At 43.0% G+C, this 22,649-nt stretch overlaps 1 protein-coding gene across 1 annotated transcript in view; it reads left to right on the top strand.

Moving 5' to 3' along the window:
• esco2 (establishment of sister chromatid cohesion N-acetyltransferase 2) overlaps positions 1–22,649 on the top strand; it is a 50,843-nt gene that overhangs the window by 19,913 nt on the left and 8,281 nt on the right. The window contains exons 7-9 of the mRNA XM_068018505.1: positions 3,928–4,072; positions 12,612–12,743; positions 20,649–20,738. Coding sequence (XP_067874606.1) covers positions 3,928–4,072; positions 12,612–12,743; positions 20,649–20,738 — 367 coding nt within the window. The remainder of the gene's footprint in view (positions 1–3,927; positions 4,073–12,611; positions 12,744–20,648; positions 20,739–22,649) is intronic.

The following is a 22,649-nucleotide window of genomic DNA, read 5'->3' as shown; positions in this document are numbered from 1 at the left end:
ACCTTCAGGAATCCTATTAGCTTTTCCTGCACTGGCCGTAATAAACTTCCTGGTTTGCACTCGTACTGCAGTTAAAGCCACAGCCTGTTCTGCTGGGCTTTCCATCAGGTTCCCCTCTTCACTGAGCATGTGTGCCCTGATTAACCCTACCGGTTTCCCCTTTAGTTTCCAGCAGTCCGGTTTTAAATGCCCCGCTTTATTACAATGGAAGCACACAGGTCTCCGGGTCTCATTCTTGCTCACCGCACCTTCCTTTTTGGCTGGAGGAGGGCCCCCTGTGTCTCCTGCTTTCCTTTCTCTTCCAGGACTGCCTGGGCGGAGTTCACCTTCCCATCCTTTGTCCTTTTCGGATTTGTGGGGGTGGTTAGAAATGTTTCTCCCCTGGAAAACCGACTTATAAATTAAAACAAACTCATTGGCCAGAACGGCCGCTTGTCGGGCTCCCTGAACCTGCTGGTCCTCTATATGGGTCTTTATTGAGAATGGGAGAGAGTTTTTAAATTCCTCTAACAGGATTACTTCTCTGGAAGTCTCATAGCTGAACTATATTTTAAGAGCCCTCAGCCACTGTTCAAAAGCCAGCTGCTTACTTCAGATAATTTGATTAGCTTGCATTTTGAGGGTTCTAAACTTTTGGCAAAAGACTTCAGGTACTAATTCATATGCCCCAAGGATAGCATTTATGGTCAGTTCATAATTTGATGAACTCTCATCTGGCAACAAGGAATAAACCTCATGGGCTTTTACCGTTAGCTTGCTTTATAGTAAAAGAGATCAGGTCTTAGCTGGCCAGTTTCTCAAAAGACACAAAAAACACTTCCACATCTTCCTGATTGAATTTTGGAATTAGTTGAGCAACTGTTAGCGATTTTGTACCCAGCCCTGAATTCTGATCCTCTGTATTGCCCATGTTTTCACTGGGGTTACTCTCACCTCCGAGTTAACTCAAACTGCTTCAGCTCTCTTTCTTCTGATTCTTTCTGGAATATTCTTTCTCTCTCTGCCTTTCATTTCCTTCGCGTTCCTTCTGGAAGGCTCTCTCTTTCTTCCTCTCCTGCTTCTCTCTCTCTCTCTCTCTCTCCCTTTCCTCAATTGTCTCTTTGCTAACAATACCCTGTCTACTTCTAACACTGCTTCTGCTTCTTCAGATTCAAGGGAAAAATGGTTGGCCACTAGCTTTAAGAGTTCAGACTTCCTAGCCTTGCCACATACAGTGATCCCATACTGCTCAGCCATTTTTCTCACTTCTTCCATAGACAGTGTTTTAACTTATCCCAAGTTATTTAACGCTGGTTTGGAGAGCCATTAACTTCAGTTGCAGACATGTTAGTATTCAATCACATACAACCACAAGAAAACCTGTATTAATCATGCTTTTTTTTGATTGGGAACTATCTGGCTTCCCACTTCCAATTTCTCTTGTCTATATATGTGCCTCATTCTTGGCAGGTGGGGGCCTGCATGACACAAAGCACAGATTAGCTGACAGTATTGAAAATAAAATTGTCTTTGTTCAATTGGCATGGAATTCTTTCAATCCTTACACCCAGGCAATCTGAAGTTTAACATAAACACTGAATTGACTTTCAAGACAGAAGTCTTTTTTCTTAATGGGTGTCTATTCAAAGATAGTATCAAGATTTGCCTAAATTACTGCTTCAGTATTAGCAAGCTGAAGCTTTGAATTGTGTGCATATTTGTTCCCAGCTGTTAAAATTATGAATTGTTTAAGTTCCATTTCTATTAAGACAAATTATGTTGATTAATAACTACTTTCATGTCAATTGATAATGATTAGTTATAATTGTTGTAAAGAATGGTGAGAAAGATGCAGGGTAGCAGAACTCCAGCCACAGGATGAGTATTGCTGACAAATTTGTATCTACTGTTGTAAAAGCAAATTACTGCAAATGCTGGAAATCTGAAATATAAACAGAAAATGCTAGAAATATGCAGCAGGTCAGGCAGCATCTGTGGAGAGAGAAGCAGAGTTAACATTTCAGGTCTGTGACCTTTTTAATCATTTTATACATTTTATATTCTATGAAACATTCTCTGGTGCATACTATGGCAGGAGAACCTTAGATTGTGGCCTTTCCCCATTGAGTCATTGGGGCGACTACCACAAGCTTTAGTGCATCCATCAGCATCTAGTCCTTGACGTTGGAATGTGCCAGTTTGTGACAATTGGTCATGGACAGCTCATTGCACTGGAGATCAGCAGCTTTTGGCCCGACTAAAAGTATGCCTTTCACCAAATTGATGATCCTCCGGCAGCAGTTGATGATTATCTTGATGCGCGTCCCTGGGGATAGCCCATAGAACACAGAATCCTGTGTTATGGAGCTGCTTGGGATGAACCTAGACAAAAACTACTGCATCTGTTGCCGCGCCATCTTTGATGGTGAGGGCCCTTCTTGCAACCAGCTAAGCTATGTCTTGGTACTTGTTTGAAAATTCTAGCAATGAGGCATTCTGCTAAATGACTGACAGTCTGCTCAGGGCGCCATCCAACAGGATCCGCCATCTCCTTTTCCCGCAAGGTCTCGAGGACATTACATGCGGACCACTACCTAATGGACTTGTGGTCAGAGATGTTTTTCAGTACAGACTTTTCCATGAGGGTCAGTCCCATTCTTCACATCATAAAGGATAGATAGAATCTCAGCACTTAGTGACACTTGGTGTTTGCGTACTGAGGGTCTGTGCACATCTTGATGCAGTGGCACACAAAGGTGACTATTAGGATGAGGGCAAAGTTGGGTACATTTTCCCCCCACCCTTTATCTAGAGATTTGTACACTGTGTCCCTGTGGACACAGACCATTTTCAATATCCAGGTAAAGTGGAAGGAGGCTCGGGTGACTGCCACAGTGCAGGAGTGGGGTATGGGCCAGACCTATGCCATGTACAGCAACACCGAGTGCACCTCGCACCTGATGACCGGGTTCTTGCCCACAATAGACAGGGAGCGTCACTCCCTATGTCCAGTTTCTGTTTCACCTTGGCTATACACTCCTCCCAGTTCCTCCAAGCCATATCCTTAGCACCTTTGGGTGAATGGGACAAATGATCGATTGGCCCAATTCCCAAAGAGCATGGCCTCGCTCTTGCTGCGATCTGCTTTGCCTCCTGAAGCCAGTTTGAACTCTTCTGAGCAGAAGACAGTGGCATCATCAGGTTTTGACCTGAGTGCCTCCACTGCAATTCACTGGTGTGACTTCTTCCATCGTCTTGACTGTCACCCTGACAGTGTTGGCACCCTTGGTTTATAGCTTGGGTGTTGATTCCAGCCATAGCTAATGGTTGAGTCTTCACAGTATTGGTGGTAGGCCTGAGCCAGCATGAAGATTCTTCAGTCAGAGAAGAGTGTGAATGTTGTTTGGGAAGTAGCCCGAAGTCAGCATTGAGAGCCACCTAAAATTTCTTTTAAACGAAGACTTGCAACTCCAGACAACTGGATGCCTCCCTTGATCTTGGCCAAAAGACAGAGAAACAAGAACAGGGTCAAGTCGATGGCAAGTGTGTGGTTAAGGAGGGAAAGCTAGGTGATTGGGAGCAACCTTGTTTGGTGTCAGCATGGAAATTGAAGGAGCATATCATAGGATTAATGGACAAGGTAAATTTAGTGATGGCTGGAAGGGAATGACGAGGCATGGCAGTTTGGAGAAGGGAAGCGAAGACTGCAAAAAGAATCTTTTTTTTTACTTTTTTTAAAAATTAGTTCATGAGGTCCTTGCCTTTGATGTCTGAGAATAACTGGAGGGTGCAGTGGGGAGGAGGCAGACAGAGGAGACAACTATTTGTGAAAAAAAGCCATTCCTACTTTCCCCTATTGATTACCTGCTAATATTCTCAGAGCAACATGAAGGTCAGAACTATTTCTGTAAATTAAGTGTCTCATCTTGATTTCTTTTCCTTGTTTAGACATGAACTGTTGAAAGAAGAGGCTACTTTTGTTGGATCCAGTATCCCTTTTGCTGCTGTCCCTAGGATGCCCTGCCATGCACCTCTCCAGAAGAACAAAAGAAAGAAAGATTTTGACAAAGTATTCAGCGACCAGCTTATAATAGTAAGCTTGAATTAGCATCACATAAAGCGTGCAGAAGTTGATGAATGCCTACAAATTTTTTATTTTAAAATAATGAGTGAAAATAATATAATTTAAAATCAGATTAAGGACTTAACAAAGGGAAAGTGAAAATTCATATATCTTCAAATTTGAATCCAATTTACAGAAAATCTGCTGTAATCATGTTCACTTGTGAATGGACTATCTGGTCTAATTAATATAGATTTTAGCTAATGAAAAACATTGTAGTTTACACATTAATATCACATACAAGTGAAAGAGCAGAATAGCTCTGAAGGAGCTGGTGAATTAAATTATTTCTTTGAGGTTATTGAAGTTATTTCAACTTCAACTGAAGGTTAAGAGAAACATTTCAAAGCTGTGCAAGTTGTTCAGAGCATAGAAAAAATTGATTATTTTCACTAGTGAATGGGTGATGAGGGCATAAACTCAGGATTATCATTAGAAGATGAGGTTTTTAAATCTGGGTTTAAAGTGGAAACCACAATTGCTTTTGAAACAGATTGTATAAGCCATTTAAGAAAAAATGAATGTTTGAAAAGAAAGAAATCTGAGAATATAGAAGGACAAAAAACAGATTAGAATAGATAGTGCCAGCTAAATAGCAAGCAGCGACACAGGTGCAAAAGACCAAATAGCCCCCTCCATGTTGTAATTCCTGTAAACTCGGTTACAGAACCTTCCCCAATCTTTCAACCTATGTTCTGACTATTCTTTGAGGCCTTGTGCAGAGTCAAACGTGTTTGGCTGTGCCTAAAATGGTTCAGCCAAAGATGTGCATTATGTTTGATATGTAGGAAGTTGGTTCAGTACTTTTTCCACCATTGTCTCTGAACATTAACCAACAGTGGGCAACATGTTTCCAGGCCTGAGGTACCTGTTGAGTGTAACTGAATTATGAGTCTGAACATATTTTTAATCCATTTTAGTTAGTGAAAATAGTTTCATCCTTTTAATTGTCTGTCTGAATTTTTTGTGTGGGTTGGGGTGGAGGCATGATGATAAGTAAGCAAGTAGTAGTTGGGCATAGATTTAATCTTAGGACCATTCCTCTTTTGGGTCTCTTCATATTTTAAGATTATTTTGCCTTGTAACTTGAATCATTCTCATTGGGTAAATCCCAACTGCCCATGCATTGAGTGTCTATCCTTACCTTGAGATCAAGGTTGAGACCAAATCATTAAATATATTCAAGAAAGAGTTAGATATATTTCTTCAGGCTAATGGGATCAAGGGATAGGGGGAGAAAGCGGGACCAGGTTACTGAGTTTGGATGATCAGCCACGATCATATTGAATGGCGGAGCAGGTCGAAGGGCCGAATGGCCTACTCCCTATTTTTCTATGTTTCCATCTAGGCATGGCTCTGGTAATCCACCTAGGTAAATGAACAGAAACCTTGTTTAGTGACTGCTTTTGCCTACTGTATTATCTTATCCAAAGGATTCCTTATCCACTGTTCCCAAGTAGTGAAGTTTCACAAAAATGTCATTTAAAGTTTAAAATATGAAGTGAATTTATTACACATTAAGTAAATAATCTAAGTTATATATTTGCCGTATAACATCTGTTCTTTAACTCCTCAAATAGACAATCAATGATTGCAACTGTAAAAATCAGGGGAGGCGGTGGCACAGTGGTAATGTCACTGGATTAGTAATCCAGAACCCAGGCTAATGCTCTGGGGACATGGGTTTGAATCCCACCTCGGCAGATAGTGAAATTTGAACTCGGTTAATAAATCTGAACGATTGTTGTCCTTTCACTAAGGTCCTTTCCTTCCTTTAGGGAAGGAAATCTGCTCTCCTTACATGGTCTGGCCTCCATGTGACAACAATGCCTTCTGAAATGGCTTAGCAAGCCATTTAGTTCCTAGGCAGCAATGCCCACATCCCAAAATGAATTTAAAAAAAATTAAATGATTCCTTGTAAATGGCTTTTAGATAGTGGTTTTCCTGTTTTCCAGAAATATTAATCTGTTCCTTCTGAAATTTTCACTTTTCTCTCATAAGTCTGAAAGAGTGGGGCTCGAGGCCCTCACTTACCAGACATCCGAGGCAGTGGCAGACCTGCGAGGAACTGGGACCGAGCGAAATTATATAAATTAAAGAGCAGGGCTCAAGGCTCTCGCTTACTAAACGTTCAGGTCAGCAGCAGGCTCTCTGGCTGTGTCGGCGCACGCTCTGTTTGATAAGTGGGAAAAAAACTACCAGTGACCTCACTGGAAATCTGTGGGATGATTGGTCAGTAGGTGGCAGCTGTTGTTGCCTGTGGATAGCTTAGATTGAGCAGAGTTTTAAAAAAAAAAGGTTATTTTTTTAAAAATAAAGCCCTAGGATAACTACCTGTAATTTATTAGTGATTTACACAGAGTGCAACTGTGAGTTGTGTGTGGGATTTTGCTCGCTGGGATGGGGAGGTGCTCTTTGGGTCTCTTTCTTTTTTGCCTTTCCAGCCTCCATGGTGCAGGGGATAAAGCTGATTTGCAAATAACTGGTAAGTTATTACACTTACTGCACTAGCAATAATTGATTGTAAAGCTGAGTAATGGCAGGGCAGCTCGGCCAAGTGGAATGTGCCTCCTGTAGTATGTGGGAAGTCGTGGCCGCACCATGTGTCCTTGACAAACATCTGCAGGAAGTGTCTCCAGCTGCAGAAACTTGAGCTTCCGGTTTCGGAGCTCGAGCGGCGGCTGGAGTCACTGTGGCGCATCCGCGAGGCGGAGGACTTTGTGGATAGCATGTTTCAGGTGTTAGTCAGCCCAGTGCTTAAGAGAGCACAGTCAGAGAGGGACTGGATAGCTGCCAGACAGACAAGAAGGTCAGGGCAGGTAGTGCAGGAGTTTCCAGAGGGCATCCCACTTTCTAGCCGGTATTCAGTTCTGAGTACTGATGGGAAGGAAGGTTTCTCTGTACATTGCAGTGACAGACATGATCGGAACACCATGGGTGACTCATCTGCGCAGGGAGGGAAGAAAAAGGATGAGAGCAATAGTGGTAGGGGATTCTATGGTTAGAGGAACCAATAAGCATTTTTGTGGTCGCAGATGTGATTCCAGGATGGTATGTTGCCTCCCTGGAGCAAGGATCATGGATATCACAGAGTGGTTACAGAACATTCTGGAGGACGTGGTCCACATTGGTACCAACAATAGAGATAGGGTCCTGCAGGCTGAGTTTAGGGAGTTAAGAAAGAGTTTAGTAAGCAGGACCACAAGAGTAGTAATCTCTGGATTACTTCCAAGACCACATGCTAGTGAGTATCGTTATAGGAAAATATACCAGTTGAATGCGTGGCTGGAGAGATGGTGCAGGAGGGCGGCTTCAGATTTCTGGGGCATTGGAACCAGTTTTGGGGAAGGTGGGACCTGTACAAGGTGGGATCTGCACGTGAACAGGACTGGGACAAATATCCTTGCAGGAAGGTTTGCTAGTGCTGTGGGGGATGGTTTAAACTAGATTGGCAGGGGGATGGGAACCTGATCGTAGTCTTAGGCCAGTTTCAGGGCAGGGAACAGGATGCAGAAAACTAGCAAAATTAGCGAGTGACTCTGAAAGGCAGAAGAAGCAAAGATTAAAAAGTGTGCAACACTGGAATTTGGCAGTGTTAAAGGATATTTATTTAAATGCAAGGAGTATAGTAAATAAAGCCGATGAGTTGAGGTCAGAGATAGACACATGGCAACATGATCTTGTTGCTATAACGGAAACTTGGCTTAAAGAAGGGCAAGAATGGCAGCTCAACATCCCTGGATATAGAGTTTTCAGGCATGATAGACAGGGAGATAAAGAAGAAGGGGTTGTAGCATTATTAGTTAAGGGATCAATAACAGCTTTGAGGAGGGATGATATGATAAATGAATCATCAAACGAGGCAATATGGGTGGAGCTCAGAAATAACAAGGGGGCAGATGCATTACTGGGAGTGTACTATAGACCCTGAAATAGTGAGAGGCAGATTTCTGAGTGCAAAAACTTTAGGGCAATAATAGTTGGGAATTCCAACTACCCCAGTATCAACTGGGATACAAACTGAAGGGCACAGAGGGGGCGCAATTCTAGATTTAGTCTTCGGTAATGAAGCTGGGTAAGTGGATGAAGTAATAGTGGGTGACCATTTGGAGATAGTGACCATAACAGTTCGTTTTAGCATAATCATGGAAAAGGACGAAGATAAAACAGAAGCAAAGGTTCGAAATTGGGGGAAGGCAAATTTTACGAAACTGAGAGGTGACCTGCCGAAAGTGGACTGGATGCAGCTACTTGAAGGAAAACCAGTGGGAGGCATTCAAGACTAAGGGTGGCACTGCCAAATCTAGAGCCCCCTAATTATCTAAACGCTTACAAGGTAAGTTAAAGCAAATAGAGGATAGAGAGGAATAGAGAAAGCGCAGAGGTGTAGTAAAAAAGGAAATTAGAAAAGCAAAGAGAGGACATGAAAAATTATTGGCAGGTAAAATCAAGGAAAACCTGAAGATGTTTTCAGTACATTAAGAGCAAGGGGATAACTAAGGAAAAGGTAGGGCCTATCAGATAGGTACAGAGGAGCTTATGCGTGGTTGCAGAAGATGTGGGCAGGGTTCTTAATGAGCTTTTTTGTCTTTATCTTCACAAAGGAGAGGGTTGATGCAAACTTTGTAGTAAAAGAAGTGTGTGAAATATTAGATACGATGAGCATAATGGCAGAAGAAGTGCTTGAGGATCTGCCATCCCTGAAAGTGGATAAATCACCAGGACTGGATGGATTGCATTCAAGGATGTCAAAGAAAGCCAGGGAGGAAATAGCAAATGCGCTGAGGATCATCTTCAAATCCTCACTAGACACAGGCGAGGTACCAGATGATTGGAGGTCTGCAAATGTTGTACCATTGATTAAAAAGGGAGCGAGTGATAAGCCAGGTAATTATAGGCCAGTCAGTCTGACTTCGGTGGTGGGTCAATTGTTAGTATCTATTCTGAGATACAAGGTAAACTGTCACTTAGAAAGGCATGGATTAATCAGGGATAGTCCACGTGGATTTGTTAGGGGAAGGTCATGTGTTACTAACTTGATTGAATATTTTGAGAAAGTGACCAGGAGGATTGTTGAGGGTAGTGCAGTGGTTGTGGTTTACATGGCATTTAGTAAGGCATTTGACAAGGTCCCACATGGCAGACTGGTCAGTAAAATGAAAGCCCGTGGGATACAGGGGAAGGTGGCAGGTTGGATCCAGAATTGGCCCAATGACGGGAAACAAAGGGTAGTAGTCGATAGATGTTTTTGTGAATGGAAAGCGGTTTCCACTGGTGTTCCACAGGGCTCAGTGTTGGGTACCTTGCTGTTTGTGGTCTATATTAATGATTTGGACTTAAATGTGGGTGGCATGATTGGAAAATTTGCTGATGACACAAAAATTGGTCATGTAGTTAATAGTGAGGAGGAAAGCCGTGGATCCAGAATATCAATGGTTTGGTTGAGTGGGTGGAAAAGTGGCAAATGGAATTCGGGTATTGCATTTTGGGAGGGCAAATAAAGCGAGGGAATATACAATAAACGGGAGGATATTGAAAGGGGTAGAAGAAGTGAGAAACCTTGGAGTGCATGTCCACAGGTCCCTGAAGGTGGCAGGACAGGCGGATAGAGTGGTGAAGAAGGCATATGAATTGCTTTCCTTTATTGGCTGAGTACGAAAGCAGGGATGCGATGCTGGAGCTGTATAGAGCATTGGTTAGGCCACAGCTGGAGTATTGCATGCAGTTCTGGCCACCACATTACAGAAAGGACATAATTGATTGGGAGAGAGTATGGAGGAGATTTACAAGAATGTTGCCAGGGCTTGAAGATTGCAGCTATGAGGAAAGATTGGATAGGCAAGGGTTGTTTTCCCTGGAACTGAGGAGGCTGAAGGGTGACTTGATTGAGGTGTACAAAATTATGAGGGGCCTAGATAGAGTGGACAGGAAGGACCTGTTTCCCCTGGCGGGGAGGTCAGTTACCAGGGGGCACAGATTTAAGGTAATTGGTAGAAGGATTGGAGGGGTCATGAGGGGAAACCTTATCACCCTGAGGGTGATGGGTGTCTGGAATTCGTTGCCAGGTATGGTGGTGGAAGCAGAGACCCTCCATTCTTTTAAAAGGTACCTGGACATGTACCTGAGGTGCTGTAACCTGCAGGGCTATGGACCAGAAGCTGGAAGATGGGATTAGTTTGGGCAGATAGTTTATTCAGCCGCGCATACTCGATGGGCTGAATGGCCTCCTTCTGTACTGTACTTTTTCTATGGTTCTAAGTCAAAAAGCTGGCGCAGGCTGTAATTCTGAGATTTTCCAATTACCAGCTGCTCTTCTGAACAGAGCAGCTCCTTTTTCATATCCAGGTAGATTTTGAAAAACAGGCACTCATATTCAATAGGGAATGAGTCTAATATAAACTGAACAAATCATAAAGTCAGTATAAAGTTGAACATTATGTTAGATTGTCTTTCAAGAAAACTAAAAATTTGCAACATGGGATAAACTTGAACAATTCTGGCCTAGTTGTTGGACTCCGTATGCTTAAATTATTTGAGTTTTAAAAAGATAGCCACTAAATAAAAACTTGACAGAAATGTGGGTGTTTTTTGCCCCAAGCATAACTAAGACAAATTTTTTTTTTTAATCCAAAAATCAAGTTAAGCACACATTCAGGAGAGCACATTGGTTCGCTCTCAATCACCCATCAGTTGAAGTAGTGTGCACTCATTTCTGAGGAGGATTTGTGGTACTGATTTCTTCTCTCCTCTGCAGAAAATTCCAAAGTCAGATTACAATATTGGTGGTTAACCCTAAATGGTTTTCTCATCTGATTTCAAGTCACTGTAACTGAGAAGAGCTGTGACATTTACAAGAATTAATTCTGCAGTAGGATTAAAGAGGCTCAGTCTACAAAAGTACATTCAAAGAAATCCATTGTTGATTTGACAGGTGGAAACTCCAATTTTATCTTTGACTCCTGCTGTAACTTTTATCACTTTTATCAGATTGTAGGTAATTTAAGGTTAATCATTGATCTGCCTAGTTTGTGAAGCAGGGAACCTAGTTTCTGGTTATCTGGCAGTGTTATCCCTAGCCAGTTGAAGACCAATGTAAGAAACATTTTAAGGCTTACAAATTTACTGTGCTTTGACTTCATAATACATGGGGTGCCTCATCCAATACCATTTTGCAAAACCCAAGAAAATGTGAAATAAATGCATGTCGGGCAGTATCTGGGCAGAGGACGGTGGGTTTCAGGTCAATGACCTTTTGAGAACCAGGAGCTATTCTAGATGGTCAACTTATGGAGGGATAGTGGAGAAAAGTGGGTCTCACATCACATCAGATGTGGAAGTTGCACTCTAGATATGTGAAGAAGGCACTGCTAAGGCAAAACAACCTTGATATTTTTGTATGATGCAACTGAATGAGGTTTTTTTTGTATGTAAAATGCAAATATATTGAGAGTAATTTTACTTCCTTACTCCATTTTCATTTTATTATGCCTCTGTTTATTGGCCGGGAAAAAATGCACTTTTCAAATAAGTAGATTCTACAATAAACCACAGTTTAAATTGCCTCAGTTTTCCATAGTGAGCTCAATTAAGAAAATTTTCCATGTTAACATAGAATGTATCGTGACCCATTACTTCTTGAGGCATGCTTTAAAAACATCATCCATGGCACTCTTGCCTATGAGTTAGTTATTTGGAGGGAGTGCATGGTAATCCATACAAAAGAAATAGGAACCAGTAGGTCATTTGGCCCTTTTTAAGCCTGCTTCGCTGTTCAACAAGATCATCATTGATCTACCTTAACTCCACCTGCCCATACTATCCCCCTAATCCTTAATTCCTTAGTACCCAAAAATCTATTGACCTGTCTTGAATATACTCAATGAGCATCTGGGGTAGAGAATTCCAAAGACCAACAACTCTGAATAAAGAAATTTCTCCTCATCTCAGTCCTAAATTACAAAAGTAAACACTGCTACAGCACATGATCTTGTGTAAATTGCTGCATTTTCTTTCAGATGAGCCTCTAAACAGGCCCCATCTGCCCCTTCAGCTTGTAAAAGATCCCATGGCACCATTTGAAGAAGAGCATGAGAGTTCTTGCAATGTCCTGGCTAATATTTATCCCTCAACCAATGTCATTAAAATAGATTAAACTGGTCTTGTATCTCACTGCTGCTGGTATGATCTTGCTGCGTGTGGATTGGCTGTCGTTCTGCCTGCAAACCAACAATGATTATCATCAAAATACTTAGGAAAATGTAAAGTGCTTGAGATATCCTGGGGACATGAAAGGTGTTGTATAAATGTAAGTGCCATCTTTTAAGAATCTAAGTTGTTTAAGTAATTTTAGGAAATTAACCAGTAAGAAGTACTCTGAAATAAGATTGCATTAAAGCTAGGCAAATTTTAGGTACTTTAAATAATTTAGAAGTTCTAATAATACTGATGGCCACATGTAGTGTTTTATTTGTGTAGATTTATTGAATTCTTAACTTTGCCATTTTGCAGGATGCAGGTCAGAAGCATTTTGGAGCTATCATTTGCAAGTCCTGTGGGATGATTTATACAGCAGCCAGCCCTGAGGATGAAGCACAGCATATTCAGTATCACCAAAGGTTCCTGGAAGGGCTCCATTATGTGGTACGAAAGGTTTTATTACATTTTTTTTCTTCTTATGCAATTTTGTCCAAAATCAAGGCTTTACATTATGCTAGTTGATCTCCCATGCCATTGAATCCTGAGTGTCAGGAGTGAGCATAGTCTTCAGGTTTAGTGAAATTAGAGGGAGGAGAGATAATTGGACCAAGGCTTGCAGACATTATCATGTCCCCATTTTAAAGTCATTACATTCTGTCCTTAATCCTATAATGCTTAATCGCTATATTTATAATGGAAATTACCTATGTAAAGTTGCCTCTGTCACATGACCCTGTGCTCCATTGGGTGGAGGGTAGAACCATAGAAAAATTATGGCACAGAAGGAGGCCATTCAGCCCATCATGTCTGCACTGGCCAAAAAATCTAGCTGCCCAATCTAATGCCACCTTTCAGCACCTGGTCCGTAGCCTTGCAGGTTACAGCACTTCAGGTGCATCTCTAGGTACCTTTTAAAGAGTTGAGGGTTTCTGCCTCCACCACCGTTCCTGGCAGTGAATTCCAGACACCCACTACCCTCTGGGTGAAGAAGTTTTTCTTCATGTCCCCTCTAATCCTTCTACCAGTCACCTTAAATCTGTTTCCCCTTGTAATTGATCTCTCTGCTGGGGGAAACAGGTCCTTCCTGTCTATTCTATCTAGGCCCCTCAATTTTGTATACCTCAATCATGTCACCCCTTAGCCTCCTCTGTTCTAAGGAAAACAACCATAGCCAATCCAGTCTTTCCTCATAGCTGCAAGTTTCAAGCCCTGGCAAAATCTAGTACTTCCCCCCCCTCATTATGCTTATCGTATCTAATTATTTCACATTCCTCCTCTTTTATTACAATGTCTGCATCATACCTCTTTGTGAAAACAGAGACAAGAAACCCATTAAGAACCCTGCCCACATCTTGTGCATCCATGTGTAAGTTCCTTTGTACATCTCTTATAGGCCCTACCCTTTCCTTAGTTATCAACAACAAACAAAGAACAGTACAGCACAGCACAGGAACAGGCCATTCGGCCCTCCAAGCCTACGCCGATCTTGATGCCTGCCTAAACTAAAGCCTTCTGCACTTCAGGGGACCGTATCCCTCTATTCCCATCCTATTCATGTATTTGTCAAGATGCCTCTTAAACGTCGCTATTGTACCTGCTTCCACCACCTCCCCTGGCAGCAAATTCCAGGCACTCACCACCCTCTGTGTAAAACACTTGCCTCGCACATCCTCTCTAAACTTTGCCCCTCTCACCTTAAACCTATGTCCCCCAGTAACTGACTCTTCCACTCTGGGGAAAAAGCTTCTGACTATCCACTCTGTCCATGCCGCTCATAACTTTGTAAACCTCTATCATGTCGCCCCTCCACCTCCGTCGTTCCAGTGAAAACAATCCGAGTTTATCCAACCTCTCCTCATAGCTAATGCCCTCCAGACCAGGCAACATCCTGGTTAACCTCTTCTGTACCCTCTCCAAAGCCTCCACCTGCTTCTGGTAGTGTGGCGACCAGAATTGCACGCAATATTCCAAGTGTGGCCTTACTAAAGTTCTGTACAGCTGCAGCATGACTTGCCAATTTTTATACTCTATGCCCCGACCGATGAAGGCAAGCATGCCGTATGCCGCCTTGACTATCTTATCCACCTGCGTTGCCACTTTGTGACCTGTGGACCTGTACGCCCAGATCTCTGCCTGTCAATACTCCGAAGGGTTCTGCCATTTACTGTATACTTCCCACCTGCACTAGACCTTCCAAAATGCATTACCTCACATTTGTCCGGATTAAACTCCATCTGCCATTTGTCCGCCCAAGTCTCCAACCGATCTATATCCTGCTGTATCCTCTGACAATCCTCAACACTATCCGCAACTCCACCAACCTTTGTGTCGTCCACAAACTTACTAATCAGACCAGCTACATTTTCCTCCAAATCATTTATATATACTACAAAGAGCAAAGGTCCCAGCACTGATCCCTGCGGAACACCACTAGTCACATCCCTCCATTCGGAAAAGCACCCTTCCACTGCTACCTTCCGTCTTCTGTGACCGAGCCAGTTCTGTATCCATCTTGCCAGCTCCCCTCTGATCGCGTGTGACTTCACCTTTTGTACCAGTCTGCCATGAGGGACCTTGTCAAAGGCTATACTTAAGTCCATATAGATAACATCCACTGCCCTTCCTTCATCAATCATCTTTGTCACTTCCTCAAAAAACTCAATCAAATTAGTGAGACACGACCTCCCCTTCACAAAATCATGCTGCCTCTCGCTAATAAGTTTGTTTGTTTCCAAATGGGAGTAAATCCTGTCCCGAAGAATCCTCTCTAATAATTTCCTTCCCACTGACGTAAGGCTCACCGGCCTATAATTTCCTGGATTATTCTTGCTACCCTTCTTAAACAAAGTAACAACATTGGCTATTCTCCAGTCCTCTGGGACCTCACCTGTAGCCAATGAGGATGCAAAGATTTCTGTCAAGGCCCCAGCAATTTCTTCCCTTGCCTCCCTCAGTATTCTGGGGTAGATCCCATCAGGCCCTGGGGACTTATCTACCTTAATGCTTTGCATGACCTCCTCCTTTTTGATAATGAAATGACTGAGAGTATCTGCACTCCCTTCCCTCATAATCCACCAAGTCCTTCTCTTTGGTAAATACTGATGCAAAGTACTCATTTAGTACCTCGCCCATTTCCTCTGGCTCCACACATAGATTCCCTTCTCTGTCCTTGAGTGGGCCAACCCTTTCCCTAGTTACCCTCTTGCTCTTTATATACGTATAAAAAGCCTTGGTATTTTCCTTAATCCTGTTTGCCAATGACTTTTCATGACCCCTTTTAGCCCTCCTGACCCCTTGCTTAAGTTCCTTCTTACTGTCATTACATTCCTCAAGGGATTCGTCTGTTCCTAGCCTTCCAGCCCTTACAAATGCTTCCTTTTTCTTTTTGACTAGGCTCACAATATCCCGCATTATCCAAGGTTCCCAAAACTTGCCAAATTTATCCTTCTTCCTCACAGGAACATGCTGGTCCTGGATTCTAATCAACTGACGTTTGAAAAGCTCCCACATGTCAGATGTTGATTTATCCTCGAATAGCTGCCCCCAATCTAAATTCTTCAGTTCCTGCCTAATGTTATAATTAGCCTTACCCCAATTTAGCACCTTCACCCGAGGACTACTCTTATCCTTATCCACAAGTACCTTAAAACTTACGGAATTATGGTCACTGTTCGCGAAATGCTCCCCTACTGAAACTTCGACCACCTGGCCGGGCTCATTCCCTAATACCAGGTCCAGTACAGCCCCATCCCTAGTTGGACTATCTGCATATTGTTTCAAGAAGCCCTCCTGGATGTTCCTTACAAATTCTGCCCCATCCAAGCCCCTCGCACTAAGTGAGTCCCAGTTAATATAGGGGAAGTTAAAATCACCCACCACTACAACCCTGTTACCTTTACATCTTTCCAAAATCTGTATACATATCTGCTCCTCTACCTCCCGCTGGCTGTTGGGAGGCCTGTAGTAAACCCCCAACATCGTGACTGCACCCTTCCTATTCCTGAGCTCCACCCATATTGCCTCGCTGCACGACCCCTCCGAGGTGTCCTCCCGCAGGACAGCTGTGATATTCTCCTTAACAAGTAATGCAACACCCCCACCCCTTTAACATCCCCCTCTATCCTGCCTGAAGCTTCTAAATCCTGGAACATTTAGCTGCCAATCCTGTCCTTCCCTCAACCAAGTCTCTGTAATAGCAACAACATCATAGTTCCAAGTACTAATCCAAGCTCTAAGTTCATGTGCCTTACCTGTTATACTTCTCGCATTGAAACAAATGCACTTCAGACCACCAGTCCCGCTGTGCTCAGCAACATCTCCCTGCCTGTTCTTCCTCTCAGTCTTACTGGCCTTATTTACTAGTTCCGCATCACTTATTTCACTTGCTGTCCTCCTGCTCTGGTTCCCACCCCCCTGCCACACTAGTTTAAACCCTCCTGAGTGACGCTAGCAAACCTCGCAGCCAGGATATTTGTGCCCCTCCAGTTTAGATGCAACCCGTCCTTCTTGTACAAGTCCCATCTGTCCCTGAAGAGATCCCAGTGGTCCAGATATCTGAAACCCTCCCTTCTACACCAGCTGTTCAGCTACATGTTTAGCTGCACTATCCTCCTGTTTCTATTCTCTGCTGTTAATGTACTGATGAAGCATCTTCGGGTTTTCCTTGATTTTTATCTACCAATAATTATTCGGGCTGAATTTTAATCGCGCGCCGCATTCCTCGGCTGCGCGCTTTCAACTCGGCAGCCTTCCGACACGGAAGGGCCGCTAAGGAGCCCCTGCAATATTTTCATGCGGGGGTTAATTTAAATAGTGGGGGGGGGGGGGGCGGAGCGATCGCCCCCGATGGCGCATAGGCAACTTTTTTAAAGGGCTTTAAGTCTTTAAGGTTCCTTTTAAAGGTGCAGCAGTGTTAAATTTTTGTGAAAAAATAAGAAAGATGTGGTTGGCCCTTTCCCAACACTCCCAATGGTCACTTCAATGCCCGAAATGACCTGGTGGAGAGTGATATAAGTTTCAGGGTGGGAGGGATGGAGGAACGGGGACATCAATTTTTATTAGATGTGGGGATGGTGGGAAGGGGTTACAGGCCAAATGTTAGAAGTTCTCTCCTTGCAACTCCATGCAGAGTTCCGAAGGCGCGTGGAGCATGAATGGCGGCCATAAAATTGGCATGGGATGGCCGCCACCTGCAGGTAAGTACATTTACATCTTATTAACGTTCATTTGCATATGGAGATGAAGGGCCCACCCTCGGGCTGCGTTTGTTCTCCCCCACCCCCCACCGGCAATATGCAGCTGGCCCTTCTCGACTTCATGGGTCGAGGCGTGCCTTTCTCCGTTGCATTTTACCGATCCCCACACCATTGAGGGGCCGGTAAAATTCAGTCCTTCATGTCCTCTCTTTGCTTTTCTAGCTTCTCTTTTTACTTCACCCTTGCACTTTCTATACTCCTCTAGGATTTATAAAGTATTAAGTTTTTTTGATATGGTCCTAAGCTTTTTTTTTTCTGCTTTAACTTACCCTGTAAGCTTCTAGGTAACCGGGAGCTCTCGACTTGGCTGTATCACCTTTTATCTTTGTGGGGTTAATTATAGCCTCATCAACTATTGTTATGTGGATATAGGAACTTATATGAAAATGGAAAATTGTAGGATTTTAAATAATTACTAGTTGATCACCTGTGGCATATGGTAAATTTGAGAATATGGTCATTCTTTTTACTTGTCTCTGAAGTCATTGTGTTGTCGTCTTATAAACAGAAAATGCTGGAAGTACTCAGCAGGTCAGGCAGCATTTATGGAGAGAGAAACTGAGTTAATGTTTCAGGTCTGTGACCCTTTGTCACTCGCTTCTCTCATTTTTCTCTCCCTCCCTTATATCTTTTCCCTCTCCCTATCTCGCTCCTCCCCCTCACCCCACCTTTTAGGATGGGAGTCAGTGAGTGGCAAGATGAAGTGAACAAAAAGAGCCAAGAATGGTTGTATTTGCAGGGAAAAATTAGGTCCTTTATTAGCTTCCTTCCCATCCCCATCTCCAGTCACTCATGATTCTGTGCACTGCTCTTGCATTCCCCTCCTACCACTTCAGGATCCCTATGTCTTTCACTTTTGTACTGGGGGATTGGTGGCAGCGCTGCATTGTCTGAGGTGCCAACTTTCGGTTGAGACATTAAACTGAGGCCCCATCTGCTCTCTGAGGTGGACACAAAATTTATCCCTCAATCAACATCCCTAAACAAAACATCTGGTCATTATCACATTATTGTTTGCAAGAGCTTGCTATGGCCATATTTCCTACATTACAACAGTGACTACACTTAAAAAGTACTTCATTGGTGGTAGAGTTCTTCGAAATGTTCTGAGATGAAAAGTGCTGTTATAAATGCAAGTCTTATATTTTTTAGTTGCATACTCAATACCTGTATTTCCCTTGTGCCTGGCTTCACACTCACTCACCTCACGTTAAACCTCTGTCTACTCCTACTCCCTTCACCTACCCCCCAAGTGTGAGTGGCAAGTGGTCAGAAGCCACCTCTCCTCAACATTTTCTTCCACCTCTCCCTATCTGTTCCCTTCAGACATTGTTTGATTTCAAAAAATAAATCAAATTCGAATGAAGAAAGAAACTGTCTTCCTATTTTTGTCTCTTTCCCACTCCTACTATTTCTCTTATCCTTTTCTTTGTCTGCTGCTCCCTCTCTTTCACCCTTGGAGCAGGACTGTTTTAAAGAATATATGCCCCAATTCCACAGATATGGAGGTTTGAGTTTTGCAAACAGGTCCTTATTTCAGAATAAATGAGTGAACGCCTCTGAAGATCACTGGTATGCAGGGGTGCGAACTGTAGGAGAAATCTTGTGTTCTGCCTGCCTACCAAGATCACCAGGGTGGGAGTGTTGTTAGGATATGAAAAACACACAGCAAGGAATACTTAAAAAAAAAAACTTGAGGGCGTAACAGATGGGTAACCAGTTAGGGAAAGATTCATGTGAAATTGAGGTGTGTCCCGGATTTCACTATGCCTTGTTCCTTCACACTTTATGCAGCTGATATGCTTCAGTCATAGAGTTTCATTAGGGAATACTTGCATGCGGCTGCAAACAGACAAAGAAGAAGGAAGGTTCCAGCCTTGTGGTGCAAAGTACAGGCATCTTGTATAACTGAATGAGATAGAGCAAACAAAAGGTTATACTGTTAATGGGTATTCATGAGGTTTCCATGGTCTGCCAATGCGATGAAGCTCAGAAGAGGTCAAGTTCCTCTTTATCACTTTGGGGGGGTGGGGTGGGGGAAGGTGGATGGCACGTTGGTGTTACTGTGGGAGAAGGAATGGCCACGCATTTCATTTTCCAATGTGACTGCTTTGGCGACAGCAATTCAGAGATTTGGCAGCTGTTAGATTTCATAGCATGGGTTTTGTTGCACAGAATACTCTTGGATCAGGGGACAACAATGTTTGGATGTGCTCAGTGGGCCTAGTTTCAACTGAAAGATAAAACATCAAAGAAAGTGTTTGATCATTTTAGGTTAGCTTTGCTGATAAGCGACTGAATTATACCTTGCATTTACTTGATCTTGTTGAACATTGATGTTTAATAGAGTTGCTGACATAGAGATTTTAAAACATTCAGGAATATGAATGTTTTCAGAAAAACCCATGAAATTTTGATTCTTTGTTCCCAGTTTATTATCACAGAATGACTATCAATACTTCTGTGTAACTTGACTCAAAATTCTGTTTCTCCCATTATTGTTAGCATCCAGCCTCCATTGTATGATATTTTAATACCTTGATTTACTTTGATAACCTCTTGCTCATTGATTTGCCTTATGCTCAACACCATTAATTTCTGGCCATAAATTTTTTTTTTATACACTGTTCTCAACAGAACCCTTGGCTCCTTGCACTGGTGACTGGCTTGATTTATTTGGACAGTCAGTAGCAGTTAGATGTTTTTTAGGGTTATTAAATAGTGTGCCCTTAATTGTTCCTGGCTACATTGTTGGTGAGGTTTTGAAAACTAGATTCAGTGGCAGTCTTAATAAAAATGATGGTGTTAATCATGGTGAAAATGGGATCAGATTTAGCTGTAATATTCTCAAATGGCATACTAATGTTCATTCACCAACCATGAAGAAGTGCTATTTGGCTGACTTGTTGGAGTGCTGGCATAGTCTATGGGAGAATACATAAACATGAATTACTATTTGCAAGGATGGGCTAGGAAAATTGTGGCAATATCAAGAGTGGACAACGCCATGTCACTTAACTATAACATTCCATTCTTTTGAATTGTTGAAACGTGAAACTGTAGTATTATAAAAATATATTTCTATTCACTACAGGGATGGAAGAAAGAGCGTGTGGTGGCAGAATATCTGGACGGAAAGATTATATTGATTCTGCCAGATGACCCTAAATATGCTCTTAAAAAGGTGAGAAAAAAGGCATGATAATGATGGACTTTCTTCCAAAGCCTGTAGTATATTGGTGATCGATTAAATGTAAATCATGGGGACAGTTTTCACCAGAGTAGCTTGATGTCAATTGGAACAAAATCAAACTATGCAATTTATTCCTTTTAGTAATTTAGTTCAAATTTGTTGCTAAGTACTGAATTCCTACTTTAATATTTTAGTTTAATCTAGATGTTTGGACAGTTTAATAATCTAGGCTGACACTTTAGTGCAGTCTTGTGGATTGCTGCCTACACCAACACAGTAACTGCCATGTTTTCCTATACAACAGTGAGTACAGTTCAAAAAAATAATTGTGAAATGCCTTTAAAGCCCGAAGATGGGAGAGGCACTCTATAATTGTAAGGACGGTCCCTTTGAACGGGAAATGGAGAAAGTCAGTACCTGGGGGCACAAATCATTGAAGGTTGAAGGGCAGGTTGAGAAAGTGGTTAATAAAGCATATGGAATCCTGGGATTTATAAATGGGGGCATAGAGTCCAAGAACAAGGAAGTTATTATAAATCTGTATAAAACAGTGCTTTGGCCTCAAATGGAGTATTGTGTCCCGTTCTGCGCACCACACTTTAGGAAGAATGTTCGAGAGGGTGCAGAAAAGATGCACGAGAATGGTTCCAGTTCTGTGGATATGTTGGAGAAGCTGGCCCTGTTCTCCTTGGAGAAGAGAAGGTTAACAGGAGATGTGATAGTGGTGTTCAAAATCATTAGGAGTTTGGACAGAGTAGGTAGGGAGAAACTGTTCCCATTGGCCAAAGGATCAAGAACTAGAGGACACCAATTTAAGGTTATTGGCAAAAGAACCAGAGGCGACATGAAGAAAAACTTTTCTTATGCAGCAAGTGGTTAGGATCTGGCATGCACGGCCTGGGAGTGGAGGCAGATTCAATCGAGGCCTTCAAAAGGGAATTGTACAATTATCTGAATAAAAATTTGCAGGGCTATACAGAATAGGCTGGGGAGTGCGACTAGATGAGTTGCTCTGGAGCAGAGTTGTCCGACATATGGCCGTGGGCCAGAATCTGGCCCGCCAATCCTGTGTGACTGACAGCCTGTGGCTTGACTTTGATTGACGGATCTCTGGGACTGGCCAATAACTATTGGAGGACTGGCATTGCTTGGCTTTGAGTCACAGCTCTCCTATTAAAGTGCACATCAGGTGGAGGGGGTAGGCGGGACCTGTGATTGGTCACTGTATTTGAGTGACAATGGACTTCCCAGGCGGGTGAGCGCTGATTGGCCGTTTGGGCACAGGTGCACCGAGATTGGCCGTTCCTGCTGTTTTCGGGCACATCAGGGAGTGGGCAGGTGAATGGGAATGGCTGCTGCGAGGAAGAGAGAGGCCAGAGGAGACCAGGAAGCAGGCCAGCACAGAGCCAGAGGTGTGGGGCACAGCAGCGCTGAGGGGAGCACAGTGAGAGAGAGAGAGAGAAGGGGGGAGAAAGAGAGAGTCAGGCAGCCCTTTAAACCAGCATCAGCCCAGGGAGCAGAGAGAGGGGGAAGCAGTGGGGGGGGGGGGTGGGAGGTGGTGTGTAAGAGGGAGGGGGGGCATGGTGGCGGTAGGGAGGGGGACACTTGGGGGGAGGGGTGGGTGGGAGAGAGGGATGGACACAAAGGGGAGAGAAAGAGAACAAGATCACTCCTGACAGTTGGACATCTATCTGAATACTCCACATCGCTACACAAGTGTCTGGGCAGGCATTGACTACTTCTGCAAACAGAAACAATGCCAGGTATCTCTGTAAATCCGTGTTCAACATAGTCATGCGAAAGTAAGTTAATAAATTAGTCTTCTCATTTAAAGCTTGTTCACAAAAATGCAAATTTTTTGTTGTTTTGATTAGTAGTAAGAAAAATTTACAATGCTTTCAT

The sequence above is a fragment of the Heterodontus francisci genome, chromosome 3, assembly GCF_036365525.1.
Source record: "Heterodontus francisci isolate sHetFra1 chromosome 3, sHetFra1.hap1, whole genome shotgun sequence".
NCBI classification, from domain to species: Eukaryota; Metazoa; Chordata; class Chondrichthyes; order Heterodontiformes; family Heterodontidae; genus Heterodontus; species Heterodontus francisci.
This window is presented reverse-complemented; position numbering and strand designations above follow the sequence as displayed.